Source organism: Podarcis tiliguerta, assembly GCF_965153285.1.
Source record: "Podarcis tiliguerta genome assembly, chromosome: 2".
NCBI classification, from domain to species: domain Eukaryota; kingdom Metazoa; phylum Chordata; class Lepidosauria; order Squamata; family Lacertidae; genus Podarcis; species Podarcis tiliguerta.
In genome coordinates, this window is record NC_139535.1 from 54,462,197 (window position 1) to 54,481,074 (window position 18,878).

At 41.7% G+C, this 18,878-nt stretch overlaps 1 protein-coding gene across 4 annotated transcripts in view; it reads left to right on the top strand.

Annotated features, from left to right (window-relative positions):
• RNF123 (ring finger protein 123) overlaps positions 1-18,878 on the top strand; it is an 87,149-nt gene that overhangs the window by 11,191 nt on the left and 57,080 nt on the right. For all 4 annotated transcript variants that reach the window (XM_083429341.1, XM_083429342.1, XM_083429344.1 and 1 more), the window contains exons 6-22: positions 1,600-1,654; positions 2,028-2,113; positions 3,395-3,481; positions 4,820-4,887; positions 5,596-5,721; positions 6,475-6,589; positions 7,098-7,202; positions 8,952-9,077; positions 9,199-9,291; positions 9,488-9,561; positions 10,903-11,020; positions 11,267-11,366; positions 11,891-11,952; positions 13,859-13,930; positions 15,288-15,408; positions 15,902-16,003; positions 18,193-18,299. In XM_083429341.1, the coding sequence (XP_083285467.1) occupies positions 1,600-1,654; positions 2,028-2,113; positions 3,395-3,481; positions 4,820-4,887; positions 5,596-5,721; positions 6,475-6,589; positions 7,098-7,202; positions 8,952-9,077; positions 9,199-9,291; positions 9,488-9,561; positions 10,903-11,020; positions 11,267-11,366; positions 11,891-11,952; positions 13,859-13,930; positions 15,288-15,408; positions 15,902-16,003; positions 18,193-18,299 (1,617 nt within the window). The remainder of the gene's footprint in view (positions 1-1,599; positions 1,655-2,027; positions 2,114-3,394; positions 3,482-4,819; positions 4,888-5,595; positions 5,722-6,474; positions 6,590-7,097; positions 7,203-8,951; positions 9,078-9,198; positions 9,292-9,487; positions 9,562-10,902; positions 11,021-11,266; positions 11,367-11,890; positions 11,953-13,858; positions 13,931-15,287; positions 15,409-15,901; positions 16,004-18,192; positions 18,300-18,878) is intronic.

Here is an 18,878-nt window from a genome sequence, read left to right on the forward strand (position 1 = left end):
TTTGAAGCATTTGCACTGGCTGTCTATGTGTCACTGAGCCCAATTCTAGATGTTGACTGATATATAAAGCCCTGAACAGCTAGGAACTCAGCTATCTGAAACAGCACCTGTCCCTGTACTGTTCTGCCTGTGAGTTGAGATGTGCTGGAGACACATTGTTAGTTGTGTGCTATCACCAACTGAACTCTAGTTGCCCAGGACTCAGAATAGGATCTTCTCCCTGGTGGCATCCTGGTGGAGGAACTTTCTCCCCTCTGGAATCAGGTAGGCATCAAATCAGGTTTTTGATGTTGGGTAAATATGTTTCTCTTTTGTCAATCCTATAAGGCACAGCACAAATCTGTATGTTTTACACTGCTGTCAGATAAAGTGACTTGTATACTGAATTTTAAATGAGGCATGATACAGCAATGTACATGTTTTGGGATAGTTTTATATAACTTGATCTGTTATAAGCAGCCCTTATAGCATGCAGTGAAGGTTGGCATGTACATGTTATAAACAAATAAATAAAATGTTCTGATAAGCCCACCTATGCTTTTAAATCTGAAATGTCTTACTTCTCTGTAGTTTGCATTGCACAACTCACTCTTTTATTATGCCTCTATGTATCTTGCTGCCCACCTGTTAACACTCAGCTTAAGTGTTCAGTTTTAAACACTGCCTACATATTCTTTGTTGTCCTCTATTGGTCTTTAAAGGTTTGTTTCTGAGAATTGCTGTCTTCCTTCTCCCCCTCTGCTTCAACCCCCACTAGAGAATTAATTTCTACTTGTCTATGTTCTACTGTTGATATGTTTGTGTACTGGGTTAATAGAGGTTTGCTTTGAATATTTTTTCTTGTCAACATGTCTCACTGGGTTCCAGTTCTCAGCTGAGACAGGAAGGATAGAACCAGCTTTGCCCTGAACTTACCAGTGGCTGTTGTTATGCACTACCTAGCTACCAATCCTATGGCTGAGTGCCTATGGCTGCCTAACAATATAGGAAGTGCCTTTAGTGCTGTTGGCGCTGCTGTCAGTTTTTATAGTCATTATGTACTGAAACAGTGTGTTGTCCCATCTGTGATCACTCCTTGATCATTCCTTTTGGCACTCTCTTTCTTGGTCTTGCTGCTTCTGACAAATCTTTGGACACACTCTCCTGCAGCCCATCTGGTTCCTGCAGTTGGCCTGCCCCAGGCTTTTATTCCATGCTGATCCCCTCCACAACTTGACCAAGCAGCTCATTGGGCCAGTAATGGGGTCAGCACAGGTTGTGACTTCTTCAAAGCCAGTTTTCTGTTTTGGGCACTGGGTGTTTTGTCTAGGAGAAATGGAATCAGGAAGCCATTATGTGGGCATGCTTGTTGTTAGATCTGTGTTTGGTGTAATTGCAGACCTGATTTTTGCGTGCGCCCAATCCTGGTGTAAAATGAGAGCAACCTATTGTGGAAGTTCTATGATTTGATTAATTGAAAGTGACCTAATACTTTCTTTAACTGATTTACTTACCCCGCCGCCAACACACACACATTTGTGAGATGTAATGAAACCCTTGATAATGGAAAACACACAATCATGGTGTGTGACTGTCTTCCTCCTTTGTTTCCCAATTCAGGTAATTGGACATAGTAACTTTGGCTCTATCAGGGCTACTACCTGTGTGTATAAAGGTAAGGACTAGAAAAAATATGCACTAACCCATGGTACTGGTCCAAGTGGCATAATGTGTGCTGCTAGTGAACAGCAACTTGAGATGAGAATTTATTAACAACGAGATTTAAACAAATTCCTGACTTTAATTTTGGGGCCGCATTCGTTTTAGGTTTTTGCAGAAAATGTCAGACACTGGACATGCCACCCAGACAGCTTTTTGTTGTAGGGTAGTGTGATACTAAACAAATCAATCAGGGGTTTTGGAAAAATGAATTTATCCTTTTGAACTCTTCTGGCTGCCAAACCTTCGGACTATTCTAGTTTTATATGTTAATAGCATTTAACAGAGAATTTTTCATTTGACACATTTGCTGCTATATTTTCTTTTAGGAAAATGGATCTATGAGGTGCTGATTTCATCCCAAGGCCTTATGCAAATTGGTTGGTGCACTCTCAATTGCCGATTCAATCAAGAGGTAATGCAAGAGCATATTTATTTATTTATTTTCTTACTTATTGTATTAATGTAAATACAATCACTCTTTACCTGAAGTTCCAAGGCTGGAAATCCCAGAAATTACCTGTGGCCCCTTGTTAGACTACTATGCCCATCATCCCATGTTAGCTAGGTCTGATGGGAACTGAAATCTTGACAATATTTATATAATTTGGTTCTTTGGAATAGGGAACCTGTAATTCCTTTTCATAACTCGTGTTCTACTTAAGTTGGATATAGTAGTGGACCTAATTACTAGTATATATACTTACCAGAAATGGGCATGGATGCTTGGTATATTACAAGGTGTGACTGGAAAGTAGGGTGAATCACTCCTGTATGCGATAATAGGAACTGCCGGATTCACAGAGACACGTGGGAGACGTTGGTCCGTATCTCAGGTAACATATACGCACATGTCTCGGCATTTGTTGACAGGCCTACGTTGATGCGGTAGCGTTTAGTAGCAGTGCAATGTGATTGAAAATGGAGCAGAGAGTCAATATGAAATTCTGTTTCAAATTGGGTAAATTGGCATCAGAAACCCACAAAATGCCCACAATTGTGTACAGAGATGAAGCTGTAACTCGAAAGACAGTGTATGAGTGGTTTAAGCATTTCCATGAAGGGCGGCAAACTATCGAAGAAGACCCGCAATCTGGCAGACCGTCAACGAGCAAAGCGGCGGCAAATGTTGACAGTTCATGAGTTATTGATGTGGGATCGGCTTTTCTCCATCCGAATGATGGCGGAAGAATTGCATATTCCACATGAAATCATTACTGAGGTTACTGAGCTGTCCTACCTTCTATAGTCTCCTATTCTGGCCCCACCGGATTTCTTTCTTTTTCCAAAACTGAAATCTGCACTGAAAGGGCACAGATTTTCCAACATTTCACACATCCAAGCTGCTGTGACGAGGGAACTAAAAGCAGTATGAAAAGAGGACTTCTCCAGAAGTTTCCAACAGTTCTACGAATGTTGTCAACAGTGCATTGTATCAGAGGGGGCCTACTTTGAAGGCCTGTATGTTTGAATATTCTCGCTGTCTGGCTTCCGTGACCGTTCACCGAACTGTCCGGTCACACCTTGTATGTTACCCATATGACTGTTTCTCTCAGGTCTGTTTCTCCCAGCCTACAAGTTTCTCAGTCCTTTTTGGTATGTCAGTGACAGTGGTTGAAAAAGGCATATTATTGGAATGCAAAATCTTAATTGTGATCTTTGGTAAAGGTTTGCTTTTGGTTTTCATGTTGCATAGGAAGGAGTTGGAGACACTCCAGATTCATATGCTTACGATGGGAATCGAGTGCGCAAATGGAATGTAACCACAACCAACTATGGTAAAGTGAGTGTCTGCCCCTAATTGTTTTCTTGCTGTACTAAGCATGTAGTCTATGTATCTCTGTGAACCCCTTCACTTGTTTGAAGAACTAGGAACACCGAAATCTGTTTTACACTGAATCAGATTATTAGTTTATCTGTTTTGGTAATCTCAACACTGACTGTCAATAGCTCTCCAGGTTTTCATAGTCTCCAGTAGAACTGGAGACTCTTATTGGGTGGTGTAGTCAGAATTTATTTGTTATTAAACTTCATGTTTTGTATTTAATTTTATTGTGAAAAACCAATTTCTCTTCCATTGTGCATATTGGCCCACCAGCAGATCGAGTTTGGCCTGTGAGACCATTTTCTCCAATCATGTCCACCTGTCAATCAGTGACATCAGTGCAGGTTATTGCATTGTTGTGGGTACCTGTTCCTAGCAGGTTTAAACCCCTCACACAGCAGCTGATGAGCAATGGTTAAACCCTGCTCAGTTTGGCTGCGTGCATCTGTCCCTCCTAGGAACAGGTCACACAGCCAAAGGAAGCATCAGGGGAAAATTGGATTTGCTTGCCTTTGAGGTGGTATTCAATGTTTAGTTCTGTTATGCCCTTTAATGTCAGTGGTTCTGCTCTAACTTAAGTTCATGCATTTCATTGAAAGTACTTTGAGTAAGACTTAGTTGAATAGCACCCCCATTTTTTTATCCATAACCGGGAAGAAGACTGTTTTATGCAGACATTGGCTCTGATAGAGATTTCTCTCTCGTGCAGTGATGCCTGTATGATGCAGGCTTCTTTCTTCCCTGCCTCCAGTGGGGAGAGAGAGGAGAAAGCAGCACTTTGGTAGCCTTGTGCTTGGAGCTTTCCCAAGTGCCAAGCACAGTGCTGGCACCATGTCTTGTGCTGTGAGTCTCCAAGCCTGCAGACTGTTTTGAGACATAGGTTGGACAACCCTCCTGTCAATCATGTGATGTCACATGATACCATATGATTTGGGAGGTGGGTTGTCCCACTCACCTACCTGTCAGAGTTGGCTCATGGGAATCTGGCCTGCGGTACCAAAAAGATCCCATCCGTGATATAGAAAATGGCCATCCTACTGAGTGTGTGCTTGCAAACACATGGCACATCTCATATCCCTTGCCTGCTGTAATATAGAACTAGAATTCTGCATGCTGCAATATGCAACAGAAGGGGGTAGAAAGTTAAAACAATGAATCAGTATGGCAGCAGAACTCTTGACCTGTACAGTTTTTCTTGACTGAATTGGAAGCAATCTCTATATGTTTTAACAGTATCCTAGCAACATTGGTTACATACCCCAAGTCCCATCTAATTATCTTTTCTTTTTTCTGCAGTCTTGGGCAGCAGGAGATATTGTCAGCTGCTTGATAGACCTGGATGAGGGAAGCATTTCTTTCTGCCTGTAAGCACCCTTATAGAACTATGCTAGATGTTGCTAGTCTGCTATATTCTGTCCTCTCAGCTTCTAAGTATATTCATTGAGAGTTTAAACCAAGCTCCACTAAAGGGTAAATAGTTACTTCATTCTCAATAATCCTCTACTAAAATTGCATTCAACAAGGTCCTTTGCTTTACAGCATCTAAATTGTTTCATAAAGTTGGAGTGCATCACTTCTGAACAGGAGTTTAGATGCTGATAGGGAATGTTTCCTGGTACAATGTTATTATGGGTGCAAGAAAGATGAATAGAGAAATAAAACTAGATCTACACAAGCAGTAATCAACATGAGTGGTTGTTTTTAACATGACTGTGTGGAGCTGTACAACACAGAAAGCTCTATAGAGCACTTTGAGTCACTGCGTGGAATTCTTAAGCTGAACAGGACCTTGAACAGAGCTCCAGCAATAACAATTCATATTTTTCTAAGTGTCTCTGCAAGAAGTTATTTCCTAAGATCCTCAGGCAAAGCAATGGGAGAATTTTGCACTTGGGGTTCAGAATCTGCTTTTATTTTTATTGACTTGTCATAATACAGAAGACAAGCCGCTAAGCTGTGACTGTTTCTTCGAGTAATGTCAGATAAATAAGTCTTTTGTGCATAGAATTCTTGGCAAGGTGTGTTAAAACTTTAGGGATTTGTCTCCTTCCCCTCTTTATTTTCTTTTTCAGGAATGGTGTGTCTCTGGGGACTGCTTTTGATAACATCTCACGAGGCTCTGGCATGGCCTATTTCCCTGCTATCAGCCTGTCATTCAAGGAATCCGTTGCTTTTAACTTTGGTAGCCGGCCTCTCCGATATCCTTTGACAATAGTTTTAGCCAAACCATAGAAATATTTCCCCCGAGCAATGTTGGCATCTGAAAAGTATAATTCTCTTCTCAGGCCACAACTATGCTAAACCTTTCCAGCCATCCACTAGTTCTCAGTAACATAATAATAGTTAGGAGAAGTGCTATATAAATACTATATGCTCGACACACTTTATCTCAGTAAGCCTAACAATGCCCCCATAAGGCAGATGCCTACTATTCTACTATTATTTTTTATCCTTATTACAATCTGAGAGTGGCTTTGTCTAAGGCCAGTTTGTAGTTATGCTAAGATTTGGACAGGGGGCCTCTAGCTCTGTAGCTGAAGCTCTTCTTGCCAGCATGAATAAAAGTTTGAATCTCATTCTTGTCAATATGTCAGAAATGTTATACTCTCAGGAGGCAGTTTGGATCTCCAGCAGCAGATACTACCTTCTTGAATGATCATCAAGGTGATTATTGGTCAGTGTGAATAAGAAAGACGTCCTGAATGAGAAAGCAGCAATCACCCTTGAATTCCTTTACAATACATGCTGTGCTTGGTACGGATTGCTTTGCAAGGGTGGGACAAGACCTGGAGGCATATGAAATACCAATAAATGTGGCAAGCATTCTAGAAGCTTGGTGTGGTGGATGAAAGCAAGGATTGGCAGCAGAGGAATGCCTGGGGACTTAGGATCATTCCTTGAAGGAGGGGTAGATTGCCTTCTGTGGTTTTTTCCCCTTAATAATTTCATACATATCCAGTGGAGGGATATCGGCCCTTACAGGACAAACCAGCTGCAGATCTTGCAAAAGCGCAGAAACTGTTGGGGTACCTGAAAAATGTTATTCATACTGGAATAGATGTTACGGTGAGATAATCTTTTCAATGTTATGTTTATTCAGACTTGCCTTGCCAAAAACTGTTTGCACATTGGATTGATTAGGTATGGGGCATTTAATTTCATTTTTCAAATTTTGTCGAGGGCCTTTATTACGTGCTGTTTAGCCAAAGCTCTTCAACTGACTTACAAAGAATAAAAAAATAAAAATACACCAAAAACAAAGCAGTGATAAAATTTGAGCACAATGTAAATCTTATTAGTCTGTGCTGGGCAGATAATAAGGTTTCCCCTGGTACTAAAAGGAAGACGATGGTGCCAGGTGAAACCCCCACGGGGTGCTGCAGGAAGAATGTAGTTGGTCAAGGGAGTCGTGGACTCAAAAAGGTTGAAAACCTCTGGCCTAACTGATGCCAAATCTTGCAATCTTCAAATCCAAGGTGTATCTCAGAATCCCAGTGGCTTCCTCAAGCTTAAGAAACACTCTTGTAGAATTAGGATCTGTTAAAAATGTGTAACCCTGAGTTATGTATTTCAGGAAGGGAAGCTGGTGGAAAAAGAGGCTTCCACGTGGCAACTCCAGGGGGAACCGACTGTTTTAATCACCCTAGCACACATTTTTAACAGTTTTGCTCCCCTTATGGTAAGTTTCCTCCAGTGTTACTTCATGTATTTCAGGATCCTCCACCACTGTTTACAGAGTTACAGATGAGAGTGAACTTCTCCTCCTCACCAGTGAATTCAATTTTTAACAACAAATTCTCTGACTTAATAGAGGGTCACACCATTGGAATGTTTAGATCAGTTATTTACATCAGGAGTGGACAACCAGTGGTCCATGATGCCATCCCATTTCCTGAACCCCATCCTTCTGCAAGTTTTAGGCTTGAAAAAAGTCTCCTGTTGATGGCAATAGGAGACAAAAGTCTAATTGTGGTGTTGGGGGGCATTTTCAGAAGAATCCCCATGCATTGAAACCCCCCCACCAAAAATACACACCCCATCCTGAAATTAAGTTTGAAAGCAGTCTTCCATTGGCACAAATAGGCTCTTTTTAAGCCTAATTGCTGTGGGGGAGAGTGCAGCCAGGGAAAGAGGAGTTAACCATCCTCTCTCAAGCGGCCATCTCCGCAAAGATCACTAGCAACCCTATCTATTAATTAGGTTTCAAAAAAGCTTTGGTCAGGCCTGATTGCTGGGGGAGAAATAGTTGGGAAGGTATAGACACATGTGTATTTATGTAGGGGAGCATATAATAGATAGAGTTGAGCAGCTGCATCCACTTGGACCACACCCATTCTTGCTTTGGCTGTGCTCACTGCTGGTATGTAGCCCACAAAGCATTGGCCAAGATGGAATGTGACCCTCGGGATGAAAAAGGCTCCCCACTGACGGGCAGCATTGCTCAGCCATTAAAGACAGAAATCTGTGCCATCTCTACCTAGAGACACCAGGGATTGAATGTGGCATCTTTTGCATGCAAAGCATGTGCACTGCCACCGAGCACCAGCATTTCCAACTCCAGTGCTCACATACAGCAAGTGCTGCAGTCTGTCATGTGCATCTGTGCACTTCACTCCTTTTGAGTAGATTAACCAGCAAGCAAAGGATCCCAGCCAGATGAGTGTGGTATAAATAATAAACAACAGCTACTACTACTACTACTACTATTTCATTTATTATTTTTTATTATATTATCATTATCATTAACATCTTTTGCCAGTTTGCTTCTGGGCAGAGTTCAAGGTTCTTCTGTCAATTCACAAAACACTAAATAATTTGGGCCCAAAATACCTTAAGGACTATCTGATCCCTTATGCTCCACCTTGGCCACTGAGATCCTCTGGTGGGGCACTTATTGTGGTTCCCCACAACCACGAGGTTCAGCCAGCCTTTACTATGAACTGAGCCTCTAGTGTGGAAGGCTGTGCCCTGTGGAACTCCCTGCCATTTGAGCTTCGGCAGACATCATTCAGAAGTCTAAAAATGGTGTCATTCAGACAGAGCTTTGCACTGTGAGTTTCTTTTTACCAACCATTATTTATTGATGTTTTTATTGCTCTGACTGTAATTTTGTACTCTGTGTACTACCTTACTGTATTTTTAAAAAATGGAAACGTAGTTTATAAATAATAAAGAAATAGCAACATTATGAGTGGGGGGGGGGAGTGGCTCTTGGAAACCAATCAGAAGGTGGATCCTGAGTAAAGGGACATTGTTGGGATGTGGGACAACCTGTCCTTGGAGTTCTCAATGTAGTCTAGGGAAATGGCTGCTGTGAGCCCCCTCAGAGCTGCAGCAGCACAGAGTATTCACTGTTCTTGACTCTGCTGCAGCATCATGATAAAGCCATTCTGTTAAGTCTTCTGCTTTAATAAATTCTTTTCTGCAGTGCAAAGTGTACTTGGTGGAAGATGTGCTCATGAACTTCCTACTCAGCATCCTGGAAGGAGGAGGGTCTGTGGAAGCGCACCCTCTTATACAGCAGTTGTTGGATCTCATGTGGCTTCTCATGGAGGTGAGCTACTGGAGTGCTTTTACTCTCAAGGAAAGAGACCCTTCTTCCTTTCTCCAGAGGAACTCCCTGACCCAGTATCTTCTTTCCTATTGAGTAAGAAAGTGTTTCTTTCCTCCCTCAGGATTATGAAGTACATGAATGCCTCAAGCAGCTGCTGATGTCCCTGCTCAGGGCATATCGCTTCTCTCCCATTGTTCCTGATCTAGGCTTACAGGTGAGTATTATTCTGTTAAACCCTGGTCGAAACCCTTAAGAACAAAGTTCATGCAGTGAGAGGGGAGCTGCTTTGGCTGACTGGTTACAGCTTTGCAAATGTTGTAAAGACATTTTAAATATGCTGTTTTAAGAGCTCTTCCTCGTGTATCACTGCAGCTTATCTTGATTTCCCTTTTTTCTTCTTCTCTATCCAGATTCACTACCTCCGTCTCACTATTGCTATCCTGAAGCATGAGAAATCCAGGAAGTACCTGCTTCACAATGTCCTGTATCCTTTTTTATTTAAAAAAAACCACAATATTTGTCACATACATCCAAATCTCCTGATGGTACAAACTTGCTTAGACAGACAAAAAGATTCATGTGTAGGCCCTACAGAAACATCACCCTGTAACAGGACGTGGTTTCTTTTTTTCCTGTGGCTGCACACACCTGCAGCTAAATTTAAGAGGCCCTAGTCGCTTCTATATCTTAGTGTTGCTATTTCCTTACTACCAGATGCAGCTCAGGTGCGCCTCTGCACAAATTGGAGAGGAAGGGTTTGACCAAGGCAAAATGGCTGCATCTTCACTGTGAGGTCCTTGAGATCACACTTTACTGTATCACCCATTCTTTGCATACATTCAGATTCAGTTTCTTTCACTTTCAGGGAAAAATATAACTGTGATAACATGGCCTGTATTCTGTGCCATGAGACCAGAGAGAGGCAGCCAGACTAGCCAAAATAACCCCTGCTTCTTGTTAACTTCACCACTGCCACCACCTTTTTTTGCCTACTCTGTGTTGCCTGCTCTGACTAGCAGTGGCTGTCAAGCAGAGAGGGTCTTTTCCATCACCTGCTGCCTGATATTTTAACTGGCAATGCCAGGGATTGAACCCGAGTCCTTCTGCAGGCAAGTGCATGTTGTGCCATGGAGCTGGGGTCTCTCCCTTAATATTCAAATCTGATCCCAGTGTTACCCAAAAGTAGACTGGCTGCATTCATGGAACAGCCAGCATACCCAGAGGATTATTTTTCACTTATTCTCTCTTCCAACACTATACACCTACCTGGCCTACCCTGCTAGATAAATGCTCTGTTCATTGACAATAGTTAAATAACATCTATGTATGAGCTGATCATTATTCCTTTGCTTGCCTTCCCCATGTGCCTTTTGTAATTATCCCAATTATTTGGAAGGGTGTGGCTTCTGTCTCAGTAGCATCACTCGAGACCGACCATAATAGCACAAATTCTATAACAGCTTTGAGAACATACATAAGGTGGTCTCAGCAGCAGATTGCTAACATGGGGGAAGTGGGGTGGATAGCTGCTTCAATGTCCCCATGCACTGGAAGCTGATGAAAATAAGCAAAAAGTTGCAGAAGTTCCTTTCGCAGTTGTTCACCTCTTCTTTCATTCCCCCCAAATACCCTTCTTGATGCACAGTACAGTCATTACAGCTTCCAAATACCCTATGGAGTTGACTTGTTTTCAGGAAATCTAATGTTGTTCACGTGGTCCTGTGTGTGGAGTTATTCTTAACTTATTGCAGGGATGCTGCTTGTGACATAGATCCCACAGGTGCATCTATATGAACTACCACACAACTCCCTTAACTCTCTGCAGATTTGATGTGCTCCGCTCAGTTGTGTTTTTTTACATCAAGAGTCCTTTGCGTGTGGAGGAGGCTGGTTTACAGGAGCTCATTCCCACCACTTGGTGGCCAAACCGCTTCAACAAAGAGGTGAGGAATATGGCGCCCACTGCTGGTCGATTTAAGGGCTGTCCTAGCTTAACTGCAGAGATGTTGGCTTTATCTAGGTGTTTTCTGCACATAGTAGCTTATGCAAATGACCATTTGTTTAGCACCTTTATACAGCTGCATTCTCTTATTAGCTGTGTTTGCATTCATGAGCATTTGCAGCCCTCCCTGTCCATCCTTTTTGGCTTCTGCTAACAATTCTGTTAACCTCCTCTCTTTTAAACACAGGGCAAAGAAAGTAAAGAGATAAAAGATGAGACTGCTGAGGAGAGACTGAGGAGGCGAGCGTATGAAAGAGGATGCCAGCGGCTCAAGAAACGCATTGAAGGTCTGAGGATGGGATAGTGGCGTTCAAAATCTCATGGGCAATTTAGAATATGGCATGAAGCCATATTGATCAGTGCTAGAGCACAGCTTTCACAGAGTATGGAGAAATAATTGCAAGCCACGATTAATTAATTTATTGCATTTGTATACTGCCTTTTGTGCCAAGACACCCACATTTGAAAAATTTGAATAAACAAATGCTATAAAATATTAGCTGGGCAGTGCTGTGTTGCAGGTGCCATTGGCACCCCTGCTTGCAAATGCAATACTAGTAACTTCATTTAGAAACAGCACTAAGTTTTCCACTGATAATGTTTTTACCTCCTGTCGTTCCAAAGACTGTCCAGAGCCACTTGGGGAGTGTAGCTCAACAAACTGATGTGTATAATAATTTGGGAAGGTCAGTTTCTTCTTGCGAGTTTCTATGCAAGGCTTGAATATGGCCACTGTCAGTTTCTCTGTAGCAATGTGGTTGTGGCTGCTACCCAACGCAGTGTATATCATTACTGTTCTGTTTATTCTTAGTGGTGGAGGAGCTCCAAGTGCAGATACTGAAGTTGCTGTTGAACAATAAAGACCATGGTGGGGTAAGGATGATTGCATATATTATCTGCAGAGTATTTCAGTCACACTGGAGAGCAGCTTGCTTTTTGAGGTTGTCATGTATCCTCAAAGGGCCTTGCCTGCATCTCACCATAGAACAAGATTTAGTCACATGAAAACTGAGGCCCCATATATCTGGAAGACTGTCTCCTTCCGTACAAACCTCTTTTGTTTGTTAAGATTGGCACTTGGAAGTTCAGGAGGTGGAAACCCAGGAGAGGACATTCTCCGTGGCAGCCCCTAACCCGTGGAATTTCTTCCCTGCAGAGATGTGTCTGACACTCTTTATTATATAACTTTCGTCATATGTTGAAGACTCAACACTTTACCCTGGCATCTAGCACCTAAGTTATATATTCTGTTGTACCCACTGTCTTCTTCTGAATGTAAATTGTCTTGCCTTTTACATTGTTATAATGCAATATAAACCAGTCCTGGTACCTTCTGGTGATGGGTGGGAAAGAAGTATAATAAATAATCATTGTAATAGTAACAAATGAATACCATATTCATTTCTGATAGCCTGATATTAAATGTAGTGAGGAGGCTCAAACTATTGTACACTAGAAGCTGTTTGCTCAGATTAAGCTATTAGCAGCTTATGTTCTCTACCGGGTACAATGCTAAACCTGACAACATTGTTTATTGGATACAGGGCACACAGGCTAATGACTTCTGCCCTGGCATCTCATGAGTCTGTGTGAAATGATAATGCTGAGAATATGAGTGGAATTTCTAAGAGCTAATGCGGTTAGGTGGGACTCCTAATAAAAGCCTAGATAAATCATTTAAGAACATCTCCTTTGCACTGGCGACCAAATGATGGCAGTGTGGAACTGTACATATCCTGAATGGACTTCTTGATTGGGGAACTGGAGTTCTGTACAGCAGCCAAAAGAGCCAGTAATGGAGGCGAGCAGGGCATTCATACAAGGTGACTTCTCTGAGGATAGGCAGCCAAAGAACACTGCTATGTAGCTTGACTTAGCATAGGTTTCATGCATGCGTGTGCAGTATATCACACTCTCCTCATCACTAAATGACTCACAACTGATCATGTGAGCTGCCTCCATTGAAGAGCAATTTTCTTTGAAGTAATGACGGGTGACTTATTTATTTAGGATATTTGTAAATCACCAGACTTCTAGAGGAGCTGGGGGTTGTATACAACAAGAAGCACAAAACAACACTCATAAGCTATCCAAAAAAACCAACAAAGCATCTAGAATATAAAGAATTTAATAACAAAATCAGTTTGAAACCCATACTGTTACTGCTTAAGTATTCAGCCTCTCAGTTTTAAACAGTAAATACTTGGGTTAAATAAAAATGTCTTCCGTTGATGTTTCAAGACCAATCATGTGAGGTGGATCTCTTTAACTCAAAAACACAAGTGCAACAGTGCTCCAGTTGATGTCACCCCAAAGCAGGCTGCATTATGAAGTGTGCATCCTAATGAAAAGGTTTGTGTGTGGTTCTTGGTCTGTGATGGCCATCCCTTGATGTTGCAGCTCTTGAAAATTCTTTTTTAAAAATTGATTTATATAATGCCTATGTGGCCCAGTAGAACCCACGGGGCAGCTCATAATGAAACAAGCAGTAATAAGTAATAACAAAACCAGATATGCAATTCAAACTGAACTCCAGTTTATTTTAAAACAGCCGTTTGAAACAAGACAGCAGTAGACAGCATTTCCCTCAGCTAGTGCAAGTCTAGCAAGTTATGAGAATACATGTATACACTTGTCTTTCAGGACTTACCTGTAAAGGCAAAATTCACATCAGATGAGCAAGTGATCATAATTCAGGCAAACCCAAGAAATACTGTAATTTTAAGTTGTTCTTTCACCTTGATGGAACTCAACTGACTTTAAACACTGGTTGTTTCAGGGAGGAGCTTCCAGATACATCTTTCTAAATAAGTTCCGCAAGTTTCTTCAGGAAAATGCCAGCAACCGAGGGGTAAGCTGAGAACAGTATCTTCATTCCACTTTGACTTCTGTCACACTTTCTGCTGGAGGGTCTGAAGAAAGACACAATCTTATATCTGTCAGAAGCCGTAGCTGCAGACATGTTTGCAGCTTGGACACTACAGGTGCCTTGTTGAGTGTGTAATGGCTTCTTAAATTTTGGGCTGATGGACTCCATGCTACTGTTTGTCCTGTGCAGAAATTGGGAAATTTCCACACATCAATGGTTTACCAAGGTGTCAAGTTCATAGTGAATGATTTCTTTATCAAGGCCCCTCAACTCATGCAATGCGAACACACGGTCACTCCTTACATTCTGTTCAGTTTGGTTTTGTTATCTGACAGTGTCAGTTCTCTTCACTCTGACAGACAATGCTGTTCAGATCTGCAAAGCTAGGCTTCAGTTCTGACACTCCACCCCCCCCCCCCTTATATCCCTATACCTCTGTTCCCCATTGACTGCCTTCCTAGGATATTGGTGGCAGAACAATTATGCTAGGAATCTCATCTTTTTTAACAGAATGTAAAGAAATAGCTTAAGATACCAGGAAGGGAAGAGCAGTCAAGTTATAACTTCATAAAAGAAATGGTATCTGTGGGGAATTAGCACACACTTTGTATTGAGGGCACATTCTTGAACAGAAGTCTTGGTTTTAAAAGTGGGTCTTGAAGCCTAAATGCAAATCATGGTGAAATCACAGAAGCTGAAGGAATGTGGGATAATGCAGCTGTCAGAGTTTTCAATAGTCAGAGGACAGGGCTTTGCCACCCTATATAACTTGATTCCCCTGTCCATTACTCGAATGAATTATTATTTCTATGCAATTAATTAAAACTTTGCATAACTTACTGAAGGTTCCTGAATTCAATTTTTCTTAGTATGTCATTTTGAGTCTTGCTTAGCAGAGCACACTCAGCCATGCCTTAAAGGTCTCTCAGTAAATCTAAGTGAAGGTGTCACCTCTCTGACATGGACTTTTAGTTCTTTCCTGACTGGGAGTGTTCTGTTGTTTCAGTGCCAGTCTTTTCTGGCAGTGAGGGAAATGTGCTTACTGGCGCTTGCTAACATGCCTTGGGGCCACCAGGTTGCCTCATCATCTCTTTTCTTGATGTACTGTGCTACTATGCTTTGAAGGGAAGATACGTGCTTGCTCTTTCTTGTTGGGAAACAGGTGAGAATCAGTGATGGATATTGACTCTGTCAGTTACTGGAAATGTTCTGTGCTGCCTGGGGAATGCTCTAGGCAAGGGTGTGCATCACACACATCTGAGGGGATGGAGAAGCTCAGTTCAGCATGCCTCCTCAACTGTTCTGTTAACAGTAGAGCCTTGTCATTTTTTGTCCTTAGAATCTGACTGTGCTGTGTCCTCCAGAGTATATGGTGTGCTTCTTGCATCGACTCATCTCGGCCTTGAAACATTACTGGGATGAGTACAACATGAAGAACCCTTTAGCAATGAGCAGTGAAGGTAATTTCCAAAGATGCACAAATGGGAATATTGGTCTTTGTATGTGATTGCATTTTGAAGAAGGCTGTATCATCCAGGAATTTCTGGAGTTGTGCGTAACCAAATTCTATCTCTTCACCCAAAAATGCAAAATTAGAGACATTCAAGACAACGTTTCTTACATTTTGCATCCCACAGTGAAACAGTGCCCATCCAAAAGTGAACCTAGTCCTCACTGTTGTGCAGACATGTAGCAGAGAAGAAAGTCATCTTCATCAGTATGCTAGCCTTGCCATAGCCCCTCAAAGGGGGCTATGTGTGAATGTATTTTAGCTTTCTTTGCTCAGTACCAATTTTCAGTGCTCTGTTGACTTCTCTTCCCCTTTATACCAGAGGGAGAGTTGGCTAGGGCAGGTGGATGTCTTGTAACTGCGGCCCTGATTATTTGCACTCATTGAAGATTAGCTTTCTTTGGCCTTTTCTGTAAATGCATATAAAACATCTTTCCCCACAGATGCATATGTCCCCCCTCAGCTCTTCTATAATGGGAAGGTGGATTACTTTGACCTCCAGCGACTTGGGGGACTCTTGTCTCATCTCAAGAAGACCCTCAAAGGCAAGTGCTTGTTTTGTTGTGTTCCATTAATTCATGTGGAAGCATATGATGTGGAAAATCTGTTGCAGGAGCAAATTATGGAGGGAAGTAAAAGATGGGGCAGGAGTGTCACAGAATTAGCTTCATTTCTTTGTGGAGCTACGTATCTGTGTGTGAAAGCTTTGGTTCTGCCTGGTACTTGGACTCAGAAGCCTGCTGGTTTCTAGGTCCCCTAAGTGATCCCGGCAAGGTGAGAAAGGTCCTTTTCTATTTTCACTTTGTGAAATACTAGGGATACTGCGAAACTCAGAATGTCATTTATTTGCTTAAACAGGCAGATGCTAACTTGGCATCTTCTTCAAAGGCTTAGTTGTCTTCACTTGTGACCTTCCTTTAAAACTATGTATTTTAACTTGATTATCAAATAGCAGCCATGACATAAGTGTGGTAATTTTTTTGACTTGTTAATTTACATGCAAATCTATTCTAGCTAATTTAAATAGCTCAGTCCTCTTCAAGGATATGTGTACGGCCTCTGAAGCTAAAAACAAGAACTGCTCTCCTGGGACTTGAAGATAAAGTGGCAGCTGATGCCTCTTGGCCTGAGAGATTCCAATTAGGACTTGCTTTTTCCTCTTTCAGGTGCTCTTTCAGATCAGCAGAGCCAGGCTTTAGGGCACTGGGGCTGCTTGGCCATCTGCTTGGTAGAGATAAGAGAATATGAAATACAAGCTCCAAATTACATTTTGAAGATTGTGTGTGACCCTTTTATGAATCTTGTTTTTGTTCACCCTGGGGGAGACCCAAGATTTCCCTACCCAGTTTTTTGGCTCTTATTGGACTGACTTGTCCATTCCACCTAGGGTCTGGATGCTCCTTTCTCTGCCTTGGGAGCAGCCTCCAAGGCAAAACGTACACAAAAGGAAATAGCTATTAGAATCAGTAACACGGTCTGGAAAAAGTACAGTTTGCATACGGGAGCATTTTATTTTAGTCATTAAAAAAAATATACCACCATTCAGTTGTCTGTTTATAGGTAAAACAATAAAGCATAACAATATTGTGTGTGTGTGTATGTGTATAGGTGTCAGAAAGCATATTTGTTATTTGGTACTGCTCATATTGATCTAGAGCATCGTAAAGTTAGCAGAATAAAAACTTAAACACATTGCAGGATTCCCAAAAAATAGACCAGAGGCAATTAATTCTTCATCCAGCAGAGCTTTACTGCTGAAGGTAAATGAGCATAATAGTCACAAATCCATATGTCTTCAAGGTTGGCACAATCAATAAGAAATCCAGTTGCAGCAGACTAAACTTAAACTTACAATAACTTACAATAAGACTGAAACCTTAGCACTAAGCATGTTATATACAAACCACCACACCAGAAGAAAAGAGAAACTCAGGCTCCTTCTGGCCTGTTCTTCTAGTCAGCAGGACAGACAAAGAGAACAGAACCAGTTTGAAACAGCTGCTCAGCTTCTTTGAAGGAATGACCAAAACATCAGGAATCTTCTGCTTGTTTCTAGACAGAATAGTATCTTGCTTGTCAGCTACAAACTTCCATCTTGCACCAGCTTGTATCACACAGAGAAGCTTCCAGAAGCTTTTTGAATTGATTAGAATAGAAAAGGTCTCTACACATTAGATCAATACTTTCTGTACCCAAAAATGCATACCCAACCATGTTTGATTTTTCACAGCATGTTCTAAGTCTATATAGAATGACTACTGGCAATGGGCCATCCCACGCCACTTAATACCTTTTTAAAAAAGTGCATAACAGATGCTTTAGCATTTTCTTTCCCAGCTATTTCTCCACTCAAATTTGGCCTCTCCGGGTGCTTTTCTTCCTGAGAAATAAAAAAAAACACAAATGGCTGGGCAGAGCGTTGCTCCTCTTCTATGCCTTTGCCACCAGATCTGATAATTTACAGTGTGGTCCTATGGATGTATACTCAGAGGTACATCCCACTGAATTCAGCAAGTCCCACTGTGCATAGGATTGCAGCCTTAGTGAAGACACAGTAGCAATATTGACACTTCTGATGTGTTACACTACTGCTGCTTTGAGTCCCGCCAGGAAAATGGGGAATAATAATAATAATAATAATAATAATAATAATAATAATAAGGCATGTGGTAAATGGAATGTGCATAGGTAATTATACCTAGCAGTGAATGTATTTGGTATTTTATTCATACAGATGAGCTTGCTTCAAAGGCAAATATTCTGATTGACCCTGCAGAACTTCAGGCGGTGACAATGGATGATCTTGATGAAGATGAAGAGTCAGCAGTGTCAACAGCACAAGTGAGCCTAACAATGCCATGTGCAATGAGTTTTAACTTAGGCAGCTGTCAGTGGAGTCTATAAGGAAGGAAGGAGGAGCACTGAACCTCCTGGAAGCAGAAATTTGTTTTGAATGGAAGGGAGAAGCAAGTAAAGAGAGACTTTTATGCGTTGTACCTAAGAAATTCGCCTTTCTAAGTTTTGTGTTGAACGTATTGGTTGTTCAGCAGTCTAATGGTGCCATAGCAAAGTGTACATCGGAATCCAGCCCAAAATCCTGACTCTGAGAGGCTATAATCAGACATATTTAGGTCAGGGGACAGTCTGAAAACAAAGTTACCTGAGGTGGGAGGCTAGCAGGGAAGGGATTTCTCAGTGTTTGGACCCCAGTAATGGAATGCTCTCTTCAAAGCAGTTGGCCTGGCACCTGCTTTGTTGTCCTTCAGTGCCAAGCAAATACCTTTTTATTTTCTCAGGTCTTTTATATTAATTTTAACCCTGCTGGTTCTACTGCAGGCCCAGAATTTTGCAGGCTAACGGAGAGTTCTCTGTTTAGCAAGATCTGATGGTCACTTAAAGCTCCAACAGCTCTGCATTTCT